The 23,306-nt window shown below is 38.3% G+C and overlaps 1 protein-coding gene across 9 annotated transcripts in view; it reads left to right on the top strand.

Moving 5' to 3' along the window:
- Positions 1–23,306, top strand: part of NUBPL (NUBP iron-sulfur cluster assembly factor, mitochondrial) — a 290,082-nt gene that overhangs the window by 203,587 nt on the left and 63,189 nt on the right. For all 9 annotated transcript variants that reach the window (XM_003821202.6, XM_055097457.2, XM_008974688.6 and 6 more), the window contains one exon: positions 17,415–17,508. In XM_003821202.6, the coding sequence (XP_003821250.2) occupies positions 17,415–17,508 (94 nt within the window). The remainder of the gene's footprint in view (positions 1–17,414; positions 17,509–23,306) is intronic.

Here is a 23,306-nt window from a genome sequence, read left to right on the forward strand (position 1 = left end):
TCCTTGTGTGCTGAGTCTACTTCTGGATGGGGACTACAGGAAGAGTTGAATCATGAGTCTTTGGTCTGAGTGAAGTCATCTGGTTGTCAGAAATGCCAAAGTCTGAAAAGACATCTCAAAAGGTCAATCTTAGGTTCTACAATAGCGATGTTATTTACAGGAGTAATTGAGGAGGTTACAAAACTTGTGACTTCTAGAATGATGACTGCTTATCATTTACGCCTACATCTTAGCTGAATTCTACCCCTTTCATAATTCTAACCTTGTAGCCTTTCATTAGTTTTACAAAGGTGGTTAAGCTTTGGGAAGGCTTATATCATCTTTACTGTAAGATTAAACTAGAAACTAAATTTCTCCTAAAGTTAGCTTGGCCCATGCCCTGGAAAGACCAAGGGCAGTTTGGAGGTTAAAGGCAAGATAGAATTGGTTAGGTCAGATCTTGTTCACTGCTGTAATTTTCTCACTGTTATAATTTTTGCCAAGGCGGTTTCAGTACTTAAAATAAAACTGCATATAGAGCTACAATTTCTCTCAGTTGATTTCTTATTTGCTATGATTTAATCTTTACATTTAAAAATAATATCTATTGAGTCAGTTTCAAAAATATGTTCAAAAAGCTGTGGGTGTTTAAAAATATTTTAAAGTATTATATCTTTTCTTAGTCTTTATAGGTTATTTACTTTGATTTAAATGATTACTCCATGTAATTTTCTTGTATAGATGGTTGGTAGAATTATACTGATTTAAAACAAAACCTGAATTTAATGGTAGATTATTAAAAGCTAAAGTATTCTTCAACCTCACAAAGTCAGGAAATTTACACTCTAGATTTCCATGGTAACTAGGATACTTGCTTTACAATACAAAAGACTCTCAAAGGATCATGTAAGGAAAGAATACTTACCTACCATTAAAAACATATTCAGAAATAAACGTTCTTATAATGAACCAGAATAGGAAAAAAAAAAGGAAAGCAAATCAATAATTCTTCTATTTCTAACTTACATTGTGTAATAATTTTCTATGGGTATACAAGTTTTATTTTATATATCTATTTTATCATACACTGAAGAAGTAATATAATAAAGCTCCTATGTTCTTGAGGTTATGAGGCTGTGTTAGCAGAACTCTTCAGGGATTTGAAGAACAGTGATGCTGTGCTGCATTCTGTGCAAGACCAGGAACATGACTTGAGTCACACAGACCAGGATCTAAATCCCATTCCTAATCACTCACCAACAGCCTAACCTTGGACAACTCTTGTAACTTCTCTAATCCTCAGTATTTTTGTCTGTAAAATAGAGATATTATGCTGATTTACAGTGTTGTACAATTATGTATATACAGTATATCTAATGTCAGCCTTATAATAGGCTCTCAATAACTATTAATTTCCTTGTGCTCTCCTTTACCTATTACCCCACTTCTTCCATTTACCAGCCCATTTCCACCCGAGGGACCCTAAGGCTCAAAATTAGGATGTGACCACAGATGGCAGGTAGCTGGAACTAAGGAATAAACTTGGTTGGGATAGTTCTTCAGATCATCCCTAGCATGCAGTATGCTAGTCTAAAGCAGCAATGTCCTTCAAGTGCTCTAATACCTTAACCACTGAACAGTGGCTGTAGATACTCTTAGGGGGCTTCAGAAAGCCACTTCTATGACAGCTATACTCCTGTCCCTTTAGGACCTTGAATCTTCCCAAATACAAGTATTTTTTTCTAAAGATTTTCTTAAAATTTTCTTAAGACCTTTAGTAAAAGTGTATTGTAGCTTTATATTTTTCTTTATTGGAGTGCTACACATCTAAATATATTTTATAAGCTATTCCAAATTAGGTTAATACAGTGATTGATTACTCCTACTGGAAAAAATTGGAAATTTCAGCCTTTGAGGTAGAGAAGATTTTGATAAAATTTATTTTGACAATTTCTTTAAAATATGTTGATTCTTAAGCAGGTTTGTAATATATTAGGCCTTTTTGGTAGCAGTCCTGTCCTTCAATAACATCACCTTCCTAGGTTATGAACATCTGTATATATAAGCACTTGGCCTAAAGCAGGACTTTAGAGAACTTAGAGAGGTGTTTCTATAATTAACTGAAATACTGTTACTTGTGTGATAGTATCATTATTTTTATATTTGAAGCTTTACTGTTTCAACTGTACTGTGGATTTACATAGCCATCTGTGGGCTAGCTGGGGAACTGATAATGTTTTAAATATTAGTTCAGAAAATAGATTCAGAATTACCAAAGATTGACCCATGTATCAACTTTTGGATAACAAGACCTCTGTGAGTTGATGGTGTCTTCAGATTGTCAGGGCCAGCCTGCTGTGTACCTCTGCAAGGAGGACAACTAAGAAAAAGGGAGGTGATAAAGGGAAAGAAAAGGAGTAAGTTTTCTTCTTTTATCTCTTAAAATTGTCTGCTGTTACTTTTTGAACTCATAGTGACTTTAGAGGGGTTTATTTAGATAAACAGCCTCCTCTCCCACACCCTTTTTTCTTTTAGAAAGAAAGACATTGTAAAAAGGATTAGAGAACTTTTTATCATTTGGGAAGAAAATGAAAAGATTAGGGAAGAACATTTATATAATTATTATAACTTGAATAATATGTTTTCATTTTATAACTGGGTCAGCTCTTACCTGAACAATCTCAAGGATGTTTATTGTATATTGTATCATTTATTTCCACAAGTCTGTAGGCCATCAACTAAAGTAAAAATCTTTTTATTATTCAGATTTTTATTGTGGCATTTATATTTAAATAATTTCTTCTTTGTAACAATTTTCTTCTTGCAATCAAAATAAAATGTTGCATGATTTTACATATAGGCCACTGGGTAAAACAAAACATATGCCTCAGATGTAAAAAAAAACACTTTCTGCTCAATTTTAGATTTATGTTGTACATAAAAGGTGCCTCACATGGCAAAAATTTTAATTTTAGTTGTATAATAAAATTTTAAGGGGCAACTTGACTCATAGAATCATTTGGCAGATATTGAATGAACACTGGTTAGATATTGTGGAGGGATGGATCTGGAGGGAGAGTCCAGAGATGGATGTAAATATTTTCTTCGTTTAGGGAGCATAAACTGAAGTTGAGAAGATAGTTACATATTAAAAAAATTATCCCAGAATCCTTAGAACTGGAAGACCCATTCAAACCCTGGAAGTTAGTTGAATAACGATCCTAGGAGCTTGGTAATTTGCCTGCAAAATTTGTCCACCAGGTTAGCTGCATCTCTATACCAATAGTGGCATGCTTTCATGCTCTGGGATTCTGAGTTAAGCATGAGTAATGTTCTGTTTGCTAGTAGGGTAGGACTATACCTAACTGATGTAGAAGAATCAGGAAATTAGGAGCAAATAGCAAACTTGATTATAGAATAGAAGTAGCAACAGGTATATGGCCAGAATCAGATACAAGGACACTGTCTTGAGATCCACTAAGTATAAGTCAAGTAGGCATGAGACTCAAAACTGAGTAGTCAGTCAGACAAGAAGGATAGCAGCAAGGTGTGGTGCAGCCTAACTTGCTTTAAGAAGTTGTCCTGTCACTTATGGCATATTCCAACCACCATATGAGTGGGCTACCTGGACACAGCCCACTTTTGAGCTGTTCAAACCAATCTAGATCTCTTTTACTTCATGATTTCTCTATTTGTTCTTTGGTTACACCTTTCCATGCCCTTAGGATTTTAATTCTTCTTGGCCACCACTTTGACTCCAGCAGAGCTCTCTGTCTTAGCAGTGATTTTCTTCCCTGATTCTGTGTGGCTCAGTTTACACCACTGCTGATGTTATTTTCATCTGGCTCACATTGGCCTTGCTAGCAGAATAGAATGGCTGGGATATTCTGCCGTTGCTTTGGAGAAGTGTAAGTTGACCCTATGGTCCTTAGACTTGGCTTATGTAATGCTAATGATAGAAACTGCTACTCTGGAAACTGATTGTGGGAAACTGCTTGTGGGAAACTGCTTGAACCAGCTGAGAAGCCTAAAATGGAACTATTGACCATACATTCATTGGACCCTTTCTATTCATCATGTAGAATTCAACCTATTTGCACTTGTGTTCCCAGAATCTTTCAGAGTGAGACCTGATGATTGCTGCTGTTTTGATCTGTTTCTTAAGTGTCCCTAAAAGATAGAGACCTGAGTTCTTTTCCTATTCATAACACCATATTCTTTATAACGGATGTCCTGAAAAAGACAAATTACCTTATCTGCCCAAATATAAAATACAATTTTAGTTCCCAGTCATTCCTCAGAAAAGAGGGAATTGCCTTTATTTGAGTCTTTGAGTTATTCTCAGATTATTAGACATTATTTTGAGTATAAAATGTAAAATATTATTTGAGGAAAACATGTTAGCCTAAAATTACCATTGTCAGCATTAGTTTGGGCTATTTCCCTTGATAAACCTGTGATGTAATCAATCATGCCCCCTCCCCTCCATAGAGGTTGGGCCTGGGACTCAAAGTTTCAACCCTCTAATCACAACATTGATTCCCCTGGAAACCAATCCTCATCTTGAGGCTATGTAGGTGCCCCCAGCCACCAGTCAACTTATTAGAATACAAAAGATACTCTTATCACTCTAGTGATTCCAAGGATTTTAGGATTTATGTCAGTAAATGAGACAAAGACCAAATACATATTTCACAATATTATAAGGACAAATGAAGAAAACAACTATCTCAATATTGAATGGCTTTGCACAACAGCTCACTGAATGCATTCTATTTGGATCCAAAAGTGGCTGGGCGTGGTGGCTCATGCCTGTAATCCCAACACTTTGGGAGGCCGAGGTGGGCGGATCACCTAAGGTCAGGAGTTCAAGACCAGCCTGACCAACATGGTGAAACCCTGTCTCTACTAAGAATACAAAAATTAGTTAGGCATAGTGGCACATGTCTGTAATCCCAGCTACTTGGGAGGCTGAGGCAGGAGACTCACTTCAACCTGGGAGGCAGAGGTTGCAGTGAGCCGAGATCATGCCATTGCACATCAGCCTGGGCGACAAGAGCAAAACTCCATCTCAAAAAAGCAAAACAAAACAAAAGAAAGCAAAAAAACAAAAGTGCCATATCTCACATTAGAGGGTAATAATGGTCATGTGTTACTATGTACAAGAGACATCTAGCAGGGAGCCTCTCTTGGCTGACTCTAGTCTGAACTGTTGCGCCTGATCTGTACCTCATCCTATCCTTCTCAGCTGTCTTGGCCACTTGCTTTGTTTTTGATTAATTCATTATGCTGTCTATATCCTTCTTAATTTGATGCACATATTTGATTTCCTGGCTACCTTGATGAACTTTCTGCTGCATTACTGCCTCTCTATCCACAGGGCATCTCTGGAGTACCTTGGTAACTCCAATTTCTAGACTAACTGAGTCTACCCTGCTGAAATCCTTTGAGTTTGGAGCCTGAAAGAGAACTGAGAAACTTTTACCAAAGGTAGGGTTACCATGAAGCTAATAAAGCTTAAGTTCAGGGTTCTACATCTGCATAGGATCCTGGGATATTCTGGGAATTTAGAATGTTCTAGATGGGGAGAGACAGCCAGGTTATGGTCAGGAAGGTCAGGAAACATTTCTATATAAGCATTTCTGTTCAAAGAGTTCTCAGAGAAGGAATGTGAGTCTCTAAGCCTCCAGAAATTTATGGTAATTTCTTTTCGTGTTCTAAGTAAATATTTACTTTTGTACCTAAGTTTTCATTTATAATTTGGTATTCTTATTTTAAGAGATGACCACTCAAATTGTATATGCTTCAGGCCACACAAAATCTGGATCCACCACTGGGTTTTACTAAATGAGATGCTTGGGTGTTTTGCTAGTTCTTATTTCCCTACACTTAGTAAAATATAATTTATACAACAGTAAGTAGAATCTAGAGCCTCCCCAAATCATTCTAAAATCATTGCTTTCGTGGCTCCTTTACAAGAGAACTGGAACTGTCACCAAACCAAACTGGATCTGTTTGCCTGCACAGATGAGTTTGCCTTCACACACAATGGAAAGCCAAGCACTGAAGCACCAGATTTTTACACTGAGAAAGGTTTATTGCAAGTCGACTGACAAGGAGACAGAAGGAAACGCTCAAATCTGTCTTCCCAAGCTGACTGGATCCTGCCATGGAGTCATGCCAGGACTTGATCTGATTGGATCCTGAATCCTGCCATGCAGTATCCACCTCTTAATTCAGTCCTTACTCCTTAGTCCAAGCACTTAGGTTCTGCCCATTTGGTTCATCTTCATGTTCAGGTTATGTGACCTTCAAACTGGGGGTCCAACAGCAACTGAAAAACAGCCCATAGCTTCGTTACATAAAAGTTTACCAGATTGGTCTAATGCAGTTCCAAATCGCCCCTTTATTATGTCCATTCCTCAGTATTGAGGGAAAAGGGGTGACAACCACTCTAGCTAGTTCCTGCTGGTTAGATAGTAGACCTTGGTTAGAGAAATGAAATTGTTTAGTGCTCAGGATTATGTTTCAGAAGAAGTTACTTCAACCCAGTTCTAGGACAAAGGAATAAAGAGTTAGCAACCTGAACATTATTTGTTTCAGAGAACAAGGGAAAGAAGTCTCAGATTTTATAGCAAAAGTTCACACCCAGGTTCCCAATCAGTTCTCTTTGTGCAAATGAAGGATTGAAACTTGTAACTTGCTTAGTTCTGATTGATTGATACAGCTCAACTCTGATTGACTGGTTCAAGTGAGCCCCAAAGGTTCTATAGATTAAAATGTGTGAGTTTTGGAAGAAGAGTATGGGTATAACTTGTAGTCAGCAAATGGCTACATGGCTCTATTTAAAATTTAGGCTCAGTCAGCTACTCAGGATCCATCTTGAAGGACTGGCTCAAACCTGTTGGCAGATAGCATTGCATCCCATCATGGTGCCAGAGTGGTTGACTACCTGCTCCAGGTCCATCTGGTCCCTTGTAGAGATCCTTGAGGCAGGGCAGTGGCCAATTGAACGACTAGAGTCTTTTACTTATGAGAGGCACTCAAATGTGTGCTAAATTTGAACCAAAGTCTCTTGGGTTAAGTTGGTTCCTGTTTCCAGCTAAAATGAGTTTAAAGTCTTAAGGATTGAGTCGGCACAATCCTAGTGGGAGTCGCTTGCAGACAGCTGTTAAAATAGGCTAGAACAATTTTAAAGAGCAGCCAAATGCTTAGCCCAAATATGAGGAGGATCATTAAGACTTGTAGGGTGAAACACAGAAGGAATCTTATACCAGGGTTAAGCCAGCTGAAAACGTCTGGACATTGGAAATTCCACCCAGTAAGTCCAGCCAGGAGTCTTTCTGAAGGTGTTCCTTTCAGAGATTTGGCTAACATAACCTCAGATGTTCCCACTTCACCTGAGTGGTAGTATTTACCCAGATACAGCAGCAAGTATTAGCGATAGCAGAAACACCACCCTGTGCAGTGAGGTGTTAATCTAAAGCAGTGTGGTTGTCTAGGATCACACAAGCAAGGGAGTCTAGGGGAATCTCTGTTGTGCCCTGATGGCATAAGTGGTGAAGCAGGCAGCGCTATTAACAGTGCAGAAAAGTTTCTGACCATTCCAAACAGAACCTAGTCCAAACCAGGACCTCAGAAACCTTCCTGTGCAGCTCCTTCACTAGAGTTAATCCCTTTCAGCAAATCACATCCGTGAGTGTCCTCCAACTATAATCCATGGGGTCATTGTCAGTGTTGGCGTGTGCCTCAAGACTCTCAGGTAGCTCTTGGAGAGCAGGAGGCGTAGAATTAGTGAAACTGACTGAATAGATGGGAATTTGCATAAGGTCTATCTGTGGCCAGATCTCCTGGTGAGGACAACTCAAGTATTATTTTCCCCTTTTTTGGGAGAAGGATATGTGGGCCTGACAGGTTTCTAAGAAGTCTTTTCCCAGGAGGTGAATGGGGGCTGAACAGACAAAAACAAACAAACAAACAAACCAAAAAAAACAATGTGGTTTCTCCTGATTGGATGAATTCAGAACTCCAGAGAGAGGGTGTTGAATGCCCAACAAGGTTAAAAAAGACTAAAGAAAGGGCCTAGGGCCAAGGCAGGCTAACTGCCACTCAGATCTTTGTTATTGGGCTTTTATTATTCTGTTGGTCTGTTCCACCACCCCAGTGGATGTTAATAGGCCAAATTTTATAAACATTTTGAATAATTTGCCCTGTAAAATGAGTTCCTTAGTCACTGTGAAGCTCTTGAGAGACTTCCCAGGTTGATATAATTTTTCCAGTAAGGCTTAACTACTGCCATTGTTGTGACCTATCAAGAAGAAGGTGTTAACCCAGTTTGAAAACATGCAAATCATAATTAGTACGTGCTGGTTTCCTTGTGAGGCAGGGAGCTAAATAAAATCTTGTTGCCATACTTTAAAGGGACCACTCAGCAATGGGAAGTGGCCCATGGAGGCATGCAACAGTTTTCCAGTAGTGTATTGTGGACAAATTTTACACAGATACCAAAGTCATGAACAACCTTGAAGGCATACCTGACATCTTTATAAATACTGGCTGTTTTACCTTTGGCTAAAAGACATGACCTAGTAAGTGCATGCAGTTCCACTTATTAGGCAGACTTGGCCTTAGGAAAGGTAAGTAAAGTGGCAGGATTGGGCAAGTTATTACACCAGGTGATGGTAAGATGAGGATAGAAAGAGAACCTTATGGGTCAGGCGTGGTGGCTCATGCTTGTAATCCCAGCACTTTGGGAGGGCGAGGCGGGTGGATTACCTGAGGTGGTGAGTTTGAGACCAGCCTGACCAACATGGAGAAACCCCATCTCTACTAACATTACAAAATTAGCTGGGCATGGTGGTGCATGCCTGTAATCCCAGCTATTTGGGAGGCTGAGGGAGAATCTCTTGAACCCGGGAGGCAGAGGTTGCAGTGAGCCGAGATGGCGCCATTGCACTCCAGCCTGGGCAACAGAGTAAAACTCCATCTCAAAAAAAAAAAGAAAAAGAAAGAAAGAGAACCTCATCATTTGCTAGCTGGCTTGTGATGTGACTTGAAGAGAGCTGTGACAGAGTATGGAATGGAGATAGTGAGAGGTAGCCCCATAACTATCTTCTCTATGGCTTTTACAAGGAAGAGACAGCATCAACTGCTCTGAGACAAGGGGTCATAGTATCCTAAAGGTCTAGTTTGTCCCCAATTCTGATATTACACTAGTAATATCAGATTTAAAAAGGGGAAATCCCCTGAATGTCCTCAGAGCATCCCTAGTCTGGATTGTGAAAAGAGTGCTGAGGTACTCCATTGGGATTTAGTTATAACCAACTATTGGAGGAACTTAGGAAGATTCAGTCCAATCTACAGATAGATAACAAGGACTTGAAGACAGTGCACAGAGTTACAATCTAATAACAGATGTACTTTTGCTTTCCTTAGAAGCATAACTTTTTCTCTCCACAGTGATCATCTAAGAAATCTCAGATTTAGAATCTTTTGCAGCTGGGAAGCCAAACCGAGGCAGGTTTTTGGAGTTTACTTACAGTCTTAAGGTTCTTGGGCCTGCCAGGAAGTGACAGTTTTCATTCACTCCCTGAAAAGCTGGGAACTCCTGAAGCCAGGCATTTTATTCACATTCTTAAATATGACATTTCAGTCCAAACCTTAGTAATATAACCAATGTTTCCCATTGCATCTTGCTTATAAAGAGAGAGCACATTTTTTTTTTTTCCCTGAGACGGGGTCTTGCTGTCTTACCCAGGCTGGAGTGCAGTGGCGAGCTCTTGACTCACTGCAACCTCTGCCCCCCAGGTTTAAGCAATTCTCCTGCGTCAGTCTCCAGAGTAACTGGGATTACAGGCGTGTGCCACCATGCCTGGCTAATTTTTTGTATTTTGTTTTTTAGTAGAGATGGGGTTTCACCAAGTTGGCCAGGCTAGTCTGTGAACTCCTGACCTCGTGATCCACCCTCCTTGGCCTCCCAGAATGCTGGAATTACAGGCATGAGCCACTGTGCCCGGCTGAGAGAGCAGATTTTTTACTGAACTTACATTACATACAAATAAGAATACTCATTAATGGTTTCTAAATTTTGTAGGAATCAAGTTGTGAGAAAAAGCAAATGCTCCCACCCTTGTTCACAAAGGATATGTTATCAAATTATTGCAAACTCTAAATAACTTATGACAGAAAATTTCCTAAGTCTAGAAAACAAAACATTTAAGTCATAACAATTAAGTTATGACTTAACAATTAAGTTAAGACTTAAAAATTAAGTCTTAACAATTACTTAACTTCATGTAGTTTTGTTTTGCTCAGTCTTAATTAATAATTTTGGACTATAGCCAATTGCAAGTGCTTCCAGAGAAAAATTTGAGATAATAACTGTGGATAACAAAAATTCAGAACAGCCACAGTCAAAGATCTGATGAGAGTTTGTAACTAACAAAGAAATCTAGGTATTTCGGTAGCATATAACTAATTTCACATCATGACATATACCCCAACATATCCGAATTTTAGGAATCTTATACAATTTTGGAATAACTTTTAATAGCACATTTACACAAATATGACTTAAAGGAAATTCAACAGCATTCCTTATTTGACAGTGCTTCCCGTATTATTTACCAAATAAGCTTAATCATTTAAAATCTCTGTAAGATGAGAGATGCACCCTTTGAGGCTCTCCAGGGGGCCCACCTGTAAAATGTCGAAGTTAATTTTAGGCCAAGAAGCTTGATTTAGGATTTGGATCCTGGGAGAACCTACCAAAGACATCAAAAAGTTCAAAGTACTTCCTTCAACAGAATCGTAGGTCACTGCCAAATAGTAGTTACTCATTTAACCAGAGTGACAATCAAAAGACTTCAAAAGCAATACAGAAAGTTACATGAATGTAAAAACCTTAACTCTTTTAAACCTCAGTCTTCCTAAGCAATCTTTGTTTCCTAGGCCAGTTACTTTGAGCAGGGGAATACATTTAGTAACAGCATAGGAAGTCCTGGTTACATGAAATAATTCAGACATTTAAGGCCTGGTTACATGAAACAGTGCAGACATATAAAACTACAGAACCAATTTATACTGGGATAAAATATTGCTTTTCTAGACCTTCAAGATAAACCTGAAACCAGAGAAACTAGACAGTTCTCAGGAAGAAATGGGGCAGAAAGAGAAACTTATTTGTAATTCAGAGAATGGCTATTAAAGAAACAGACTTCAGAATTAATAATCAAAACCTCTTGCAGTCTTACCAAGAGCAAATTGATGTCTTAAGACACTCTTGTTATTTTAACATAGAGGGCCAAAATTATAAGTTCTGTGCTTTAATATCAACATTCACTGCCTAGAAAGACTTTTTAAAATTTCTTTTAATTATAGCCAACTTATTCACACCCCAAGTTTCTTTCTTAAAATTTCTATTTATTAACCTTTTCATGACTTACTCAGACCATCTATGACATGCTTGGACTTTCTACCTTTCCCTATAATTCTCTTTCTTAAATAACCAGTCATTTTACTTTAGGACAAAGATTTACTACACATGATTCTTTCTTATACAATATTATTCTCTTTTCTTTATATCCATAACTTTCTTACATGTCTCTCTCCCCTTACTACTAGTTCCTTTTTATCTTGTTTCTGTTTCCTTTCTAAATCCATATTGTGAAGCTTCTTTTAAATAACCTCCAAATTTGACAAAATAATTTTTTTCTCACTGAAGAACATATTTTATGTGTTTCTTCTAATTTTTTCTTATTAAAAACACACCTGGCCAGGTGCAGTGCCTGATGCCTGTAATCCCAACAGTTTGGGAGGCCGAGGCAGGCATATCACGAGGTTAGGAGTTCAAGACCAGCCTGAGCAAGATGGTGAATCCCCATCTCTACTAAAAGTACAAAAATTAGCTGGGCATGGTGGTGGGTGCCTGAAATCTCAGCTACTCAGGAGGCTGAGACCAGAGAATTGCTTGAACCTGGGAGGCGGAGGTTGCAGTGAGCTGAGATTGCGCCGCTGCACTCCAGCCTGGGCGACAGAGCAAGACTCTGTCTCAAACAAACAAACAAACAAACAAGAAACACCTTTTGGCACAGTTCATTTGAAGAATTATAAATTAGAATTTTTAACTCTTAGTAACCTTAAATTTTATTAAAAACATAGAAATCTTGCTGGGTGTGGTGGCTTACACCTGTAATCCCAGCACTTTGGGAGGCCAAGGTAGGCATATCACCTGAGATCAGGAGTTTGAGACCAGCCTGGCCAACATGGTGAAACCCTGTCTCTACTAAAAATAGAAAAACATTAGCCAATTGTGATGGCGGGCACCTGTCATCCCAGCTACTGGGGAGGCAAGAGGATGGTTTGAACCTGGGAGACGAGGTTGCAGTGAGCCAAGATTGTGCCACTGCGCTCCAGCCTGGGCGACAGAGTGAGACTCCGTCTAAAAAACAAACAAACAAACAAAAATAAACATAGAAATCTTGAATTGCCTATTGCATATCAGTCTTTTATAAATAAGAACCATTTTATAATTATTAGAAAAACATGTTTTCCTATAGCATAATTTTTAGAGACCAAACATATTTAGTCTTTCTATTAAATTTAAGAAGTCAAGGAGAGACCTAATTTTGGTCCTTTCATGGCCACCATTTTGTCACCAAACCAATTGGGTCAGTTTGCCTGTGCACAATGGAAATCCAAACACCAGAGCACCAGGATTTTACATTGAGAAAGGTTTATTGTGAGTCAGCTAACAAGGAGACAGAAGGAAATGCTCAAATCCGTCTCCCTGAACTGGGGGCTGGTCAGCTTTTATAAGCATAGGGTAATGAGGTGTGATCTTATTATATCTTGCAACGAGGTGATGCCAGGAAGCATGATCTGATTGGATCCTGCCATGGGGTATGCCAGGGCTCAATCTGATTGGATTCTGGATCCTGCCATGTGGTGTCCACCTCCTAATTCAGTACTTACTTCTCAGTCTGAGCACTAGATTCTGTGTGGTCATTTGCTTGGTTTATTAGCAAGCCTTCATAGAAAGCCTACTGTGTGTGATGAAGGTACTGGCCCAGGTGTTTTTCAGGTACATTAAATTCAATTCAGAGTCATTTGAAATGAATTGCCTTAACTGTGAAGTATTTTTTGTTCCTTGGATCCTTAATAGCAGTTCTTTTTTTTTTTTTTTTTCTCTGAGACAGAGTCTTGCTGTCACCCAGGGTGGAATGCAGTGGCGCAGCCTTGGCTTGCTGCAACCTCTGCCTCCCGGGTTCAAGAGATTCTCATGCCTCAGCTTCCCAAGTAGCTGGGACTACAGACACCCACCACCAGGCCCAGCTAATTGTTGTATTTTTAGCAGAGACAGGGTTTCACCATGTTGGCTAGGCTGGTCTCAAACTCCTGACCTCAAGTGATACGTGTGCCTTGGCCTCCCAAAGTGCTGGAATTACAGGCATGAGCCACCACACCTGGCCAATAGCAGTTTTCTTTAAAGAAATAAGAAATTGAAAGTAACATGATAAATATGAGCAAGTGCCAGGGAAAAACAATGATAAATTATTGGCACCAGTCATTTGATGTTCTCTGAAACCCAGAGACGTGTCAGTCTGCCGGTGCTAGGAGTTTTAGTGCCAAGAATATAAAAGGAAAATGATCCTTCATCTTTTGGGGTAAGTTTTGTCAACCTGAAGTAATCAAAAGGATCAGAATCCAGTTTTAAAGAGTTTATTAACGTGAAAGGCTAGGAACGGCCATCCAGGAAACACAGACTCCAGAGAAATGGAGTCAGCACTCTGAAGTTAAAAGTTAAGGTCTTGCATATAGGAAGAAAACAAAAAAATTTAACAGGATCACAACATTTTCTATATAAGACTGATTTATGAGTTATAACAATTTAGTTACAGTTTGTTTTCTTTTTCCCTATGGCTTGTTTTCTTTACAGCTGGTTTTCATTTCCTTTCCAATTTAAGAATATATTTAATATTCTATCTTAAGACAATGTGATAGTCATGAAGTCATGAAGTCTTTGTATGAGAAAGGTTAAGAGGGAAGTTAATGTATAAGGAAAATCAACAGAGAAGAGGGAAGGAACCTTCCCTGACACCCTTTATTCATTTTACAAAACATTGAAACATTGTAGGTAAGGAAGAAGGCTAATCTGTAATCAGAGAAACAGAGTTATAGCTTTCTAGGTTACATTTGCCTGTCATGTGACTCAGGCCTCATGATCACATTTCTTTAAGGGCTCAAAATAATGTAAAGCTCCAGCAGCTTAGATTTTCAATTATTTTATTTCACAGTTTCATAGATGGAGTTCATGGGTAGTCTCAGGGTAACTATTTTTCAAGCCAAAGAACCCTGTATTGAGAATGAATTCATTATGTTCATCATTTCATCAGTCTATTAAAGTATGTCATTATGTCAATATCAAGTACATGTGTTTGGGAAATTAGGATTCCTAAAAAACAAATCAACGTATAATGTCAGATACTGAGGAATGTTTTGAAGAAAAACACGATGTCAGGGAAGGAGAGAGTTTAATGGTTATGGGAATGCTATTTTATAAAGGCTATACTGGCTTTTTTGCTATTGCTTGAATGTAGCAAATATATTCCTATTTTAGGGCCTTTGCACTTATTATGGCTTCTGGCTGGAGTGCTTTCCTTCAGATATTTGCATCAGTTGTTTTCTCAGTTTATTCAGGAGTCTGACCACCCTGTCTAAAGTAGCACCTTCCACCATTCAATTCTTTCTCCTTACTCTACACCGTCTGACCTTGGAGACCAAAGAGATTCAAATAAATTCTTTGATAAATCCTTTGCTGTCTGAACTCTTCATACTTGCTATCTGAAATTTGGTAATTGAAGAGATTTTCTAAAATATTTATTCTTATTTGATCTGGATATCTAAATCAGGGACCAAATAATTTTGTATAGTAAGGCAGGGGTTCCCAACCCTTAGCCCACAGACCAGTACCAGACCACGGTCTATTAGGAACTGACTGCACAGCAAGAGGTGAACAATGGGTTAGTGAATGAAGCTGAGCTCTGCCTCCTGTCAGATCAGCAGTGGCATTAGATTCTCATATGAGCACGGACCCTATTGTGAGGGATCTAGGTTGCACACTCCTTGTGAAAATCTAATGATAAATGTAAATCGCTTGAATCATCCTGAAACCGTCCCCTGCCCCCATCCATGGAAAAATTGTCTTCCACAAAATGGTCCCTGGTGCCAAAAAGGTTGTGGACTGCTGTAGTAAGGGATACCTGTAGTTTTCTTCACAGCACTTATTACTTCCTGATTTGTTTGTCTGTCTATCTGTCTATCTATCTTTCTGCATGTCTCCTTCACTAAATTGTCAGTTCCATCATGGTTGTGATTTTATTATGTTTATTGCTGTATTACCATCACCTGGAACAATGGCTGGCACCCAGTCAATTCTCAATTCATGTGTGTTGAATAGATGTGCTGACATATGAATGAATCTGTTTGACCCAATATCATCTACACTTTTTATTTTAAAAGTATGATTATAGGCCAGGCACGGTGACTCATGCCTGTAATCCCAGCACTTTGGGAGACCAAAGTGGGAGGATCACTTGAGCCTAGGAGTTTAAGACCAGCTTGGCAACATGGCGAAACCCTGTCTCTACAAAAAATACAAAAATTGGCCAGGCATGGTGGCACACGTCTATAGTCCCAGCTATTAGGGAGGCTGAGGTGGGAGGATCACTTCAGCCCAGGAGGTTGAGGCTGTAGTGAGCTGTGAGCATGCCACTGCATTCCAGCCTGGGTGATAGAGCGAGACCCTGTCACAAAAATGAATAAATAAATAAATAAGTAAAAGCATGATTATATGGAAAGGACATATTACATGTTATTAAGTTTTAAGGAGCACAATATGAAATTATATACAGTTTCCACTTAGGTTTAAAAAAATCAAGCCTTTGCATGTGTTCATTTAGCCATTCATTCCTTGAAAGAAAACGTCTTGAGCGTCTCCTGTTACCATTTTATAGGAAGACAGATCATGAAACAACAGTAAATGAATGATAACCTTCTCTTCACTCACTGCTCTCTAGCCATATTGATCTTTCAATTTCTCAAAGTTAGCAAGCTCTTTTCTGTGCACATTTTACTGTCTTCACAGGGCTTCTTGTATTATAAAGCTGGTGATTATGTATTTATGAGGATAGTTATCTGCCTGATATCTCTGTCTCTGTATTGTAACTTCTGTGAGGGCAGGAATCATGATACCATTTAATCGTCATTACCTAGCTCAATGCCCAATACATAGTAGGTATTCAGTAAACATTTCTTGGGCAAATGAATGAACAGGTGATTAGGGGAAGTATGTAGTAGAAACACTTTAATGAGAGTTAGTGGAGCTTTCCCCAAAGAAATGAATTTTAAGCTGGGATCTGAAGAATGAGGAGAAATTAGGAAGTGAAGAAGAACAGGCAGAGTGTTCTGGAGCTTAAGCTTAGATATTATCCTAAAGGCAAGAGAAGAGTTTTAAACAAAATGTAGCACTATCAAACTTCCATTTTTCAGTGTTGTTAGGAACAGACTAGATAGGCAGTGCTGGAGCCAGAGAGGCTGGTTGGGAGGCTTTAATAATAATAGATGGTGGTGGCCTCACTTGGGTTCTTGGCAGTGGAGAAAGAGAGAAGTGGGTGTGTTTGAGAGATTTTTAGAAGGCAGAATAACTGATTGGGGATAGTGAAGGAAAAGGAAGAGTTATTGTGATTCCACGTTTCTGCTTTACAATTGAGAAGATCCTTGGGCCATTAATGGAGACTAGGGACTCAGAAGGAAGAAGTATCTGAGGAGTAAAGAACCTGAGGTACCCTTGAGACCTATCTAAATGAAGGCTGAGCAGTAAGGACTTGGTTATATAGGTGAATATTCTGGGTATAAATAAATGCCTTGAAAGAAAGAATCAAAATGTTAATAATATTGGGACTCAAGTTATATTACATTTTTCATTATTAAGTTTTGGTTTTCATTATTAGTGTATTTTTGTGAAGGAAATATAATGAACTTAAAAAAATTATATTAGCATGGGAAATGCCAAATTTAAAAAAAGGTGACAAAAAGCTAATATCTTCTTTAGGCAAAATGTGGGCTACACCCAGTAAAAATAAGTGAATGGTCCTGAATAGAAGCCTACTGAGAAGTGAGTTCAACATTATTAACGTGTGTGTATGCGGATGAGTCATCTGGAAATTTAAACTTGCCATTCAAAGAAGGCCTCCTAGTGGAAGGGCCTGTCATTTATTCATCCATGTATCCTTAGGACTCAGCACAGTGCCTTGTACCTAGCAATGGCTCAAGCGATAGCTATGATTTTATATTTGTTATTAACACATTAATTTTGTTTACATCACTATTCAATATTGAATTTTTATACAATGATATAATCTATGTCATCTTTTTAGGTAGACTGGGGTCAACTGGACTACTTAGTTGTAGACATGCCACCAGGAACTGGAGATGTGCAGTTATCAGTTTCACAGAATATTCCTATAACAGGTAAATCTTCAAAGTTTAAAGTAATTTGTACTTTTTTTGATGTGTTGTTATTGCTATACCAAAAAACAAACTCCATGTTAGGCAAATATTTTGCCTTAAAAATATTCATTCACTTATAAATTTTTCATTAGAGATCAGAAGCATAAATTATTCAAAATATTACCAGAATAAGTATATTTATAAAACCCTGACACTTTTGTTACTAGGAAGAGTGAAGTCTGTGGTTCTTGTTCTTGGGAGAAAGAATTTGTCCAAGAGACAATTTTAGCAAAAAGAACAGAGAATTTATTGAAGAAAGTACATGCCAAGAAAGGAGCAGGCTGGAAAAACAGCAGTAGTAGCAGCAAGGGTTCAGTAGTAGCAGCAAGGGTTAAGTAGTAGCAGAGACAGTATGCTCTGAAAGAGGAGGCAGAATGGGCTGCTGGAAAGAAAATGAGCCAGCAGCCCTGAGAGTTCAACATTGCAGTTTTCATTGTGTTGGACTCTTTCTTTAAGTTCCTGCCTGTCTCAAGTCTCTGCCATTGTCTTTGGCTAGTTTCCCACTTCTGCTTTAAGTCCCTACCTTGTCCCTGACTAGTTCTTGCCACAGTTTTGTAGGATTCTCTTACTCTGAGTTGATGCACATGTGTGTGCCCAGTGTTGGATATGAAGTCTACTTAATGGCATTGTTGCTCCTTACCGCCACCCCAGGAAGGTGGTAAAGTGGTTAAATCTGTACTTACTGTGCCTGTGTATCTCTTAGGAATTTCCCCTTTGCCCTCTTTCTCTTCATATCAGCATGTACTTAGCTACATTCTGACAGGTTAACTGTAGAGTGAGCAATTACTGCGCATCTTAAGGGGTATTTCAGGATGTTCCTTTCTGCATAGGTATTTCCCCTCCTCTCTGTTCATACCTAGCATGCAGGTTTTGGGTAGTCTCTGGGATGTGAGATTTTCTAGTCCTCCTTTTCTCAGGGGCTCTCTCTCCTGCTCATGTCTAGCTATCTGTCTGCTCTAACACTTCACAGAGGTGGTAGTATAAATCTGTGTTCTAGAAAAGCAGTAGCATTTAAGTATTTTTTAGGCAGAACATGACTGGTTCACTGCTGTGCAGCATTTATACTACTGGTACATGACAGGCACTCGGTAAATATTTATTGAGTGAATACTGGATAAGAATAAATATTAGGGGCTGAGTGCAGTGGCTCATGCCTGTAATCCCAGCACCTTGGGAGGCCGAGGTGGGTGGATCATGAGGTCAGGAGATCGAGACCATCCTGGCTAACATGGTGAAACCACATCTCTACTGAAAATACAAAAAGTTAGCCAGGTGTGGTGGCGGGCACCTGTAGTTCCAGCTACTCAGGAGGCTGAGGCAGGAGAATGACGTGAACCCAGGAGGCAGAGCTTGTAGTGAGCTGAGATAGTGCCATTGCACTCCAGCCTGGGTGACAGAGTGAGACTCTGTCTCAAAAGAAAAAAAATAAATATTAGGAAAATTGGCTTTTTGGTAAATACAACTATGGGAGAATTTTATAGTCTGCTAATTAATATTAAAGTCAAGAAAGCAATAAACATAGCTTATATCAAATACATACTACTTCAATATGGTAATGCATATCTTTTTTATGATACGAAATTTAAATATTAGTACAGTAGTTACCCTTTATATTGAATCTGTTTCTAAAGATTTTCCTAGATTCCACTAGAGAATAGTTGCAAATCTATAAATAAAAGATTTCTGGGAAAATAATGGAATTTTAAAGTATCTTTGCTAATTAGTTATATACTGATTACCAAACAATATCATTGACATTTAATGATCAAAAGTTTAGAATCTAAGTTTTTGACAAAATATACGTGTTGTTTGGAAATATCAGTATAGCCTCATTAATAGAGATACTTTTGCTGTTTTAACATATTTGTAATCTTAATTGAGTCTGAGACTTTTTCTTTGGTAAGGCAGGCTGTAAAATATGAGATGGGAGTAAAATGATATATGAAAATAATTCATTTTTTCATACTGTGATTTTTCTTTTTTTTGTCTTTTTCCTTTTTAAGGTATTTATAGTTTTAGGATCTTTTATATTTACAAATTTTAAGAATATTTACCAAATGTTCATTTTAAAAAAATGTGCTTCTGATACCTTGGAATGCCTTTTGCAAGCATACAAAATACTTGCATTATTCATATAGATAATACATTAGTAAAATTGGGCTAAATTCTCATTTATGTCTTGAGTAGTGACTTGGCACCTTGAAAAAGTTTAATTTACCTCACACAGATAAACTGATGTTGCCTAAGCAGTTTTTTTCTCCACTTACTTTTCTTTAAGCCCCTTTGGACAAGATTTATGATTAAATTACCCTATTTTAGTTTGTATTTATACTCTAACACCAGCATTGCATATAATAGAGGTTGAGATTTTCTTCCCCATTCTTTCTTACATCCTAACATTTAACCAGTATATTTCCTTTTTCCTTTCCTCTGATGAAGAGTCTGCCATGTAATAGGCAGTTAATATTACATGAGAGTAAGACATAGTCTTTTTTTGTTGTGGTGGTGAAATGTGCAGAGCAGTTAAGTAGTACTAATAATATATTGGCATTGTTGTGCAGCCATCACTCCTGTCCATCACCAGAGCCTTCATCTTCTCAAACTGAAACTCTGGAGCTATTAAACAGTAACTCTCTGGCCGGGTGTGGTGGCTCATGCCTGTAATCCCAGCACTTTGGGAGGCTGAGGCAGGCAGATCACGAGGTCAGGAGATCGAGACCATCCTGGCTAACATGGTGAAACCCCATCTCTACTAAAAATGCAAAAAATTAGCCTGGTGTGGTGGCAGGCACCTGTAGTTCCAGCTACTTGGGAGGCTGAGACAGGAGAATGGCATGAACCCGGGAGGTGGAGCTTGCAGTGAGCCGAGATCGCGCCACTGCACTCCAGCCTGGGCGACAAAGTGAGACTGTCTTAAAAAACAAAAAAACAAAAAACAGTAACTCTCAATGGATCCTCCATTCTCCCCAGCCCCTGATAACCACTATTCTTAATTTATTTTTTACATTAAAGGAAGACCAAGCAAGAAAATATATTTTGAAAGATTGCATTAATGCCAGATGTAGTGGCTCATGCCTGTAATCCCAGCACTTTAGGAGGCCGAGGCAGGAGGATCACTTGAACCCAGGAGTTCAAGACCAGCCTGGGCAATATAATGAGACCCTATCTGTACAAAAGAATATTAAACAAAAAAAGTTAGCTGGGAGTGGTGGCGTGCACTTGTGGTCCCAGCTACTTAGGAGGCCGAGGCAGGAAGATCACTTGAGCCCTGGAGGTCGAGGATGCAGTGAGCTGTGTTCATGCTATTGCACTCCAAACTGGGTGATAGAATAAGACCCTGTCTCAAAAATAAATAAAAATAAAAAAAGATTTAAACAAACCTAAAATTTATTTTATGATTTATTAATAAACCATTATATCAATAAATTTTGATTCATATGCAAGGTAAATGCCTAGCACTATAGAGAAGAAAAGGATAAGTAAGTCAGTCTATTCCCTAGACAAGAGTTCCTTACCTTTTTTGACTTTCAAAGTTTTTATGAGAATTTGATGAAAACTGTGGATTTTCTCCAGGAAAATATATTTATATATGGTATACAGAAACACTAATTTTGTATATAAATTTAGGAAGTTTACACTCCTCAGGTTAAAAGCCCCAGCTCTAAGAGATAGAGCATGGTGAGGAGCAGGAGAGAGTGGCTGGTAAGAAAAGGACATGTATGACTGTAATCCACAGTATGAGAAGTGCTTATGAGACATCTAAACCCAGGCTATGGGGTTTCAAAGGAAGAGAATGTGAGATTAAGGGGAATACGAAACACTTCATGGAAGTGGACCTTGAAGAATAAATATGATACATTGTAGAACATTCAGGATTGCTCCATACCTTGCTTTCTTTGCTTGTTCTTTAATAATTTAATCAATAAAAAGCACTAATTCTTTATGGACAGTAGATTTCTGTATAAAATGGTACCACGGTGATTGCCTGTTAATAATAAACTGCCATTGGATGGCAGTCTTCCATATATTAATTTTCAAATTTAATTCTTACAGGTGTTATATGATTTCTATTTTCTTAAATCTCAGAAGGGTTTAGTGGCTTTCATAAGATAACACAATTACAGTAGATCATAGCTAAGTTTCATATTCATTTTGACAGAGTTTAAAGCTTATGCTGTTGACCTCTATATCAAACTGGCCTAATGTAAAACCCAACAATATTTGACTCATTAATTTTTCTGAGTTTAGCCCTAATCCATTAAAATTCACTTAGGTTGAAATTATTCTAATCTAGGTAATCCCTGATAAAAAAATAAATTTATCTGTGAATATGCCTAAATTTGTGCACCCCGTTGGGATGAATATCCAACTTGTTATCTGGATTGGTGCTTACTATATTCAGTAATTTTTTTGAGTCCTGAAAGACTACTTTGGGCCTCTTTAACTCACACATTCCAGGAGAATTCTGGAAGTAGTCTAGAAGCAGTTTTCTTCATCTTTTAGGAGTATAGCCCCAAGTGATTCTTGAAGAGACCAGTATTATCTTTGTGCTGATTCATATACCAGCCTTGAACATATGGCCCATTTTCAGACACCCTGGCTGTCTGTATAGAGTTGTAGCAGTCAGTGTTAGTACATTCATGTTGTGGTTATTAAGTCAGTATTAAAATGGATAACAATGAAAGACTAGATTTCCTACACTGAAGTTGTATTAATTTGAATTAATTTTATAATTATAAAAAATAGCAGCAAGGAAATGCAGATAAACAAAAAAAGAAAAAAAAAGTAGCAAACAATAAAAATGTCCTACCAAAAAGGATGTTGAAGGGAATTTGGGGAGCATGTGATTGTGTCTATGTGTGTGTTAAAGTGTGTATGTTAAAGCCTTAGTTCCTGAGGTTTGGGTTTATTCAGGCCAGTGTCATTTCACAGATAGCATATCTAAAAAGGTACCAAAAATGATTCAGCTCCCAAGATTTAGAGGGAATGGCACCAACCAAAGAATTGCTGGCCTGGCTGAATCATGACTTTCATAAATTTACAGAACCTGTAACAGCCTGTCAAAATCATGTCTGCTCTTTCAGACTTAACTAAATTGTATGTTCTCTAATTATAAACCCAGTTTTTCTTTCCTTATCATTGACTTTAGAACTCTTTTAAGATACTCTGTGTTCTTCTCCCTTTTCTTATGTCCCATATCCCATAAACAACATAAGCTCTTTAGATTCTCATTTGAATATCCTTGTAATTTGATCTCTCTCTCCTTCCCAGTAAACACCTTCATATAATTTGGGATCGCTCTAGAAAAAAACCCTTTGTACTCACTACTCCCACCTTCCTTTTACTTTCCAGAATATGTCTTTACAGCACAGTTGATCCTCACTTAGAATGCCTTTCCTCCCCAGTCAGTGAGTACTCAAATCCTGTGTAATCTTTAAAAGCTATTTAGCTCAAATGTCTACTCCCCGCCATCTTCCCCAAACCCTCGTTTAGGAATCACTTCCCCCTCTTTGGAAATCACATAGCATAATATTTGGATTATTCCTATAGCACTTCTGAGGTTCTTCATTCAAAACCTGCATACCTATGTTATCTTCTCCAGCAGACTGTTAACTTCCTGGAGGGCTAGGCTGTTTTTCTTTCATCTTTGCATTTCTCAGGGTGCCAAACTCAGTGCCTTTCTGCAGCTACTCAGGAAATGTTGAATCAATGAATGAGTGTTTTATCTGTGACTGTATTATCTTTCCAACTAGGCTGGA

This window comes from Pan paniscus, chromosome 15, assembly GCF_029289425.2.
Source record: "Pan paniscus chromosome 15, NHGRI_mPanPan1-v2.0_pri, whole genome shotgun sequence".
Lineage (NCBI taxonomy): Eukaryota > Metazoa > Chordata > Mammalia > Primates > Hominidae > Pan > Pan paniscus.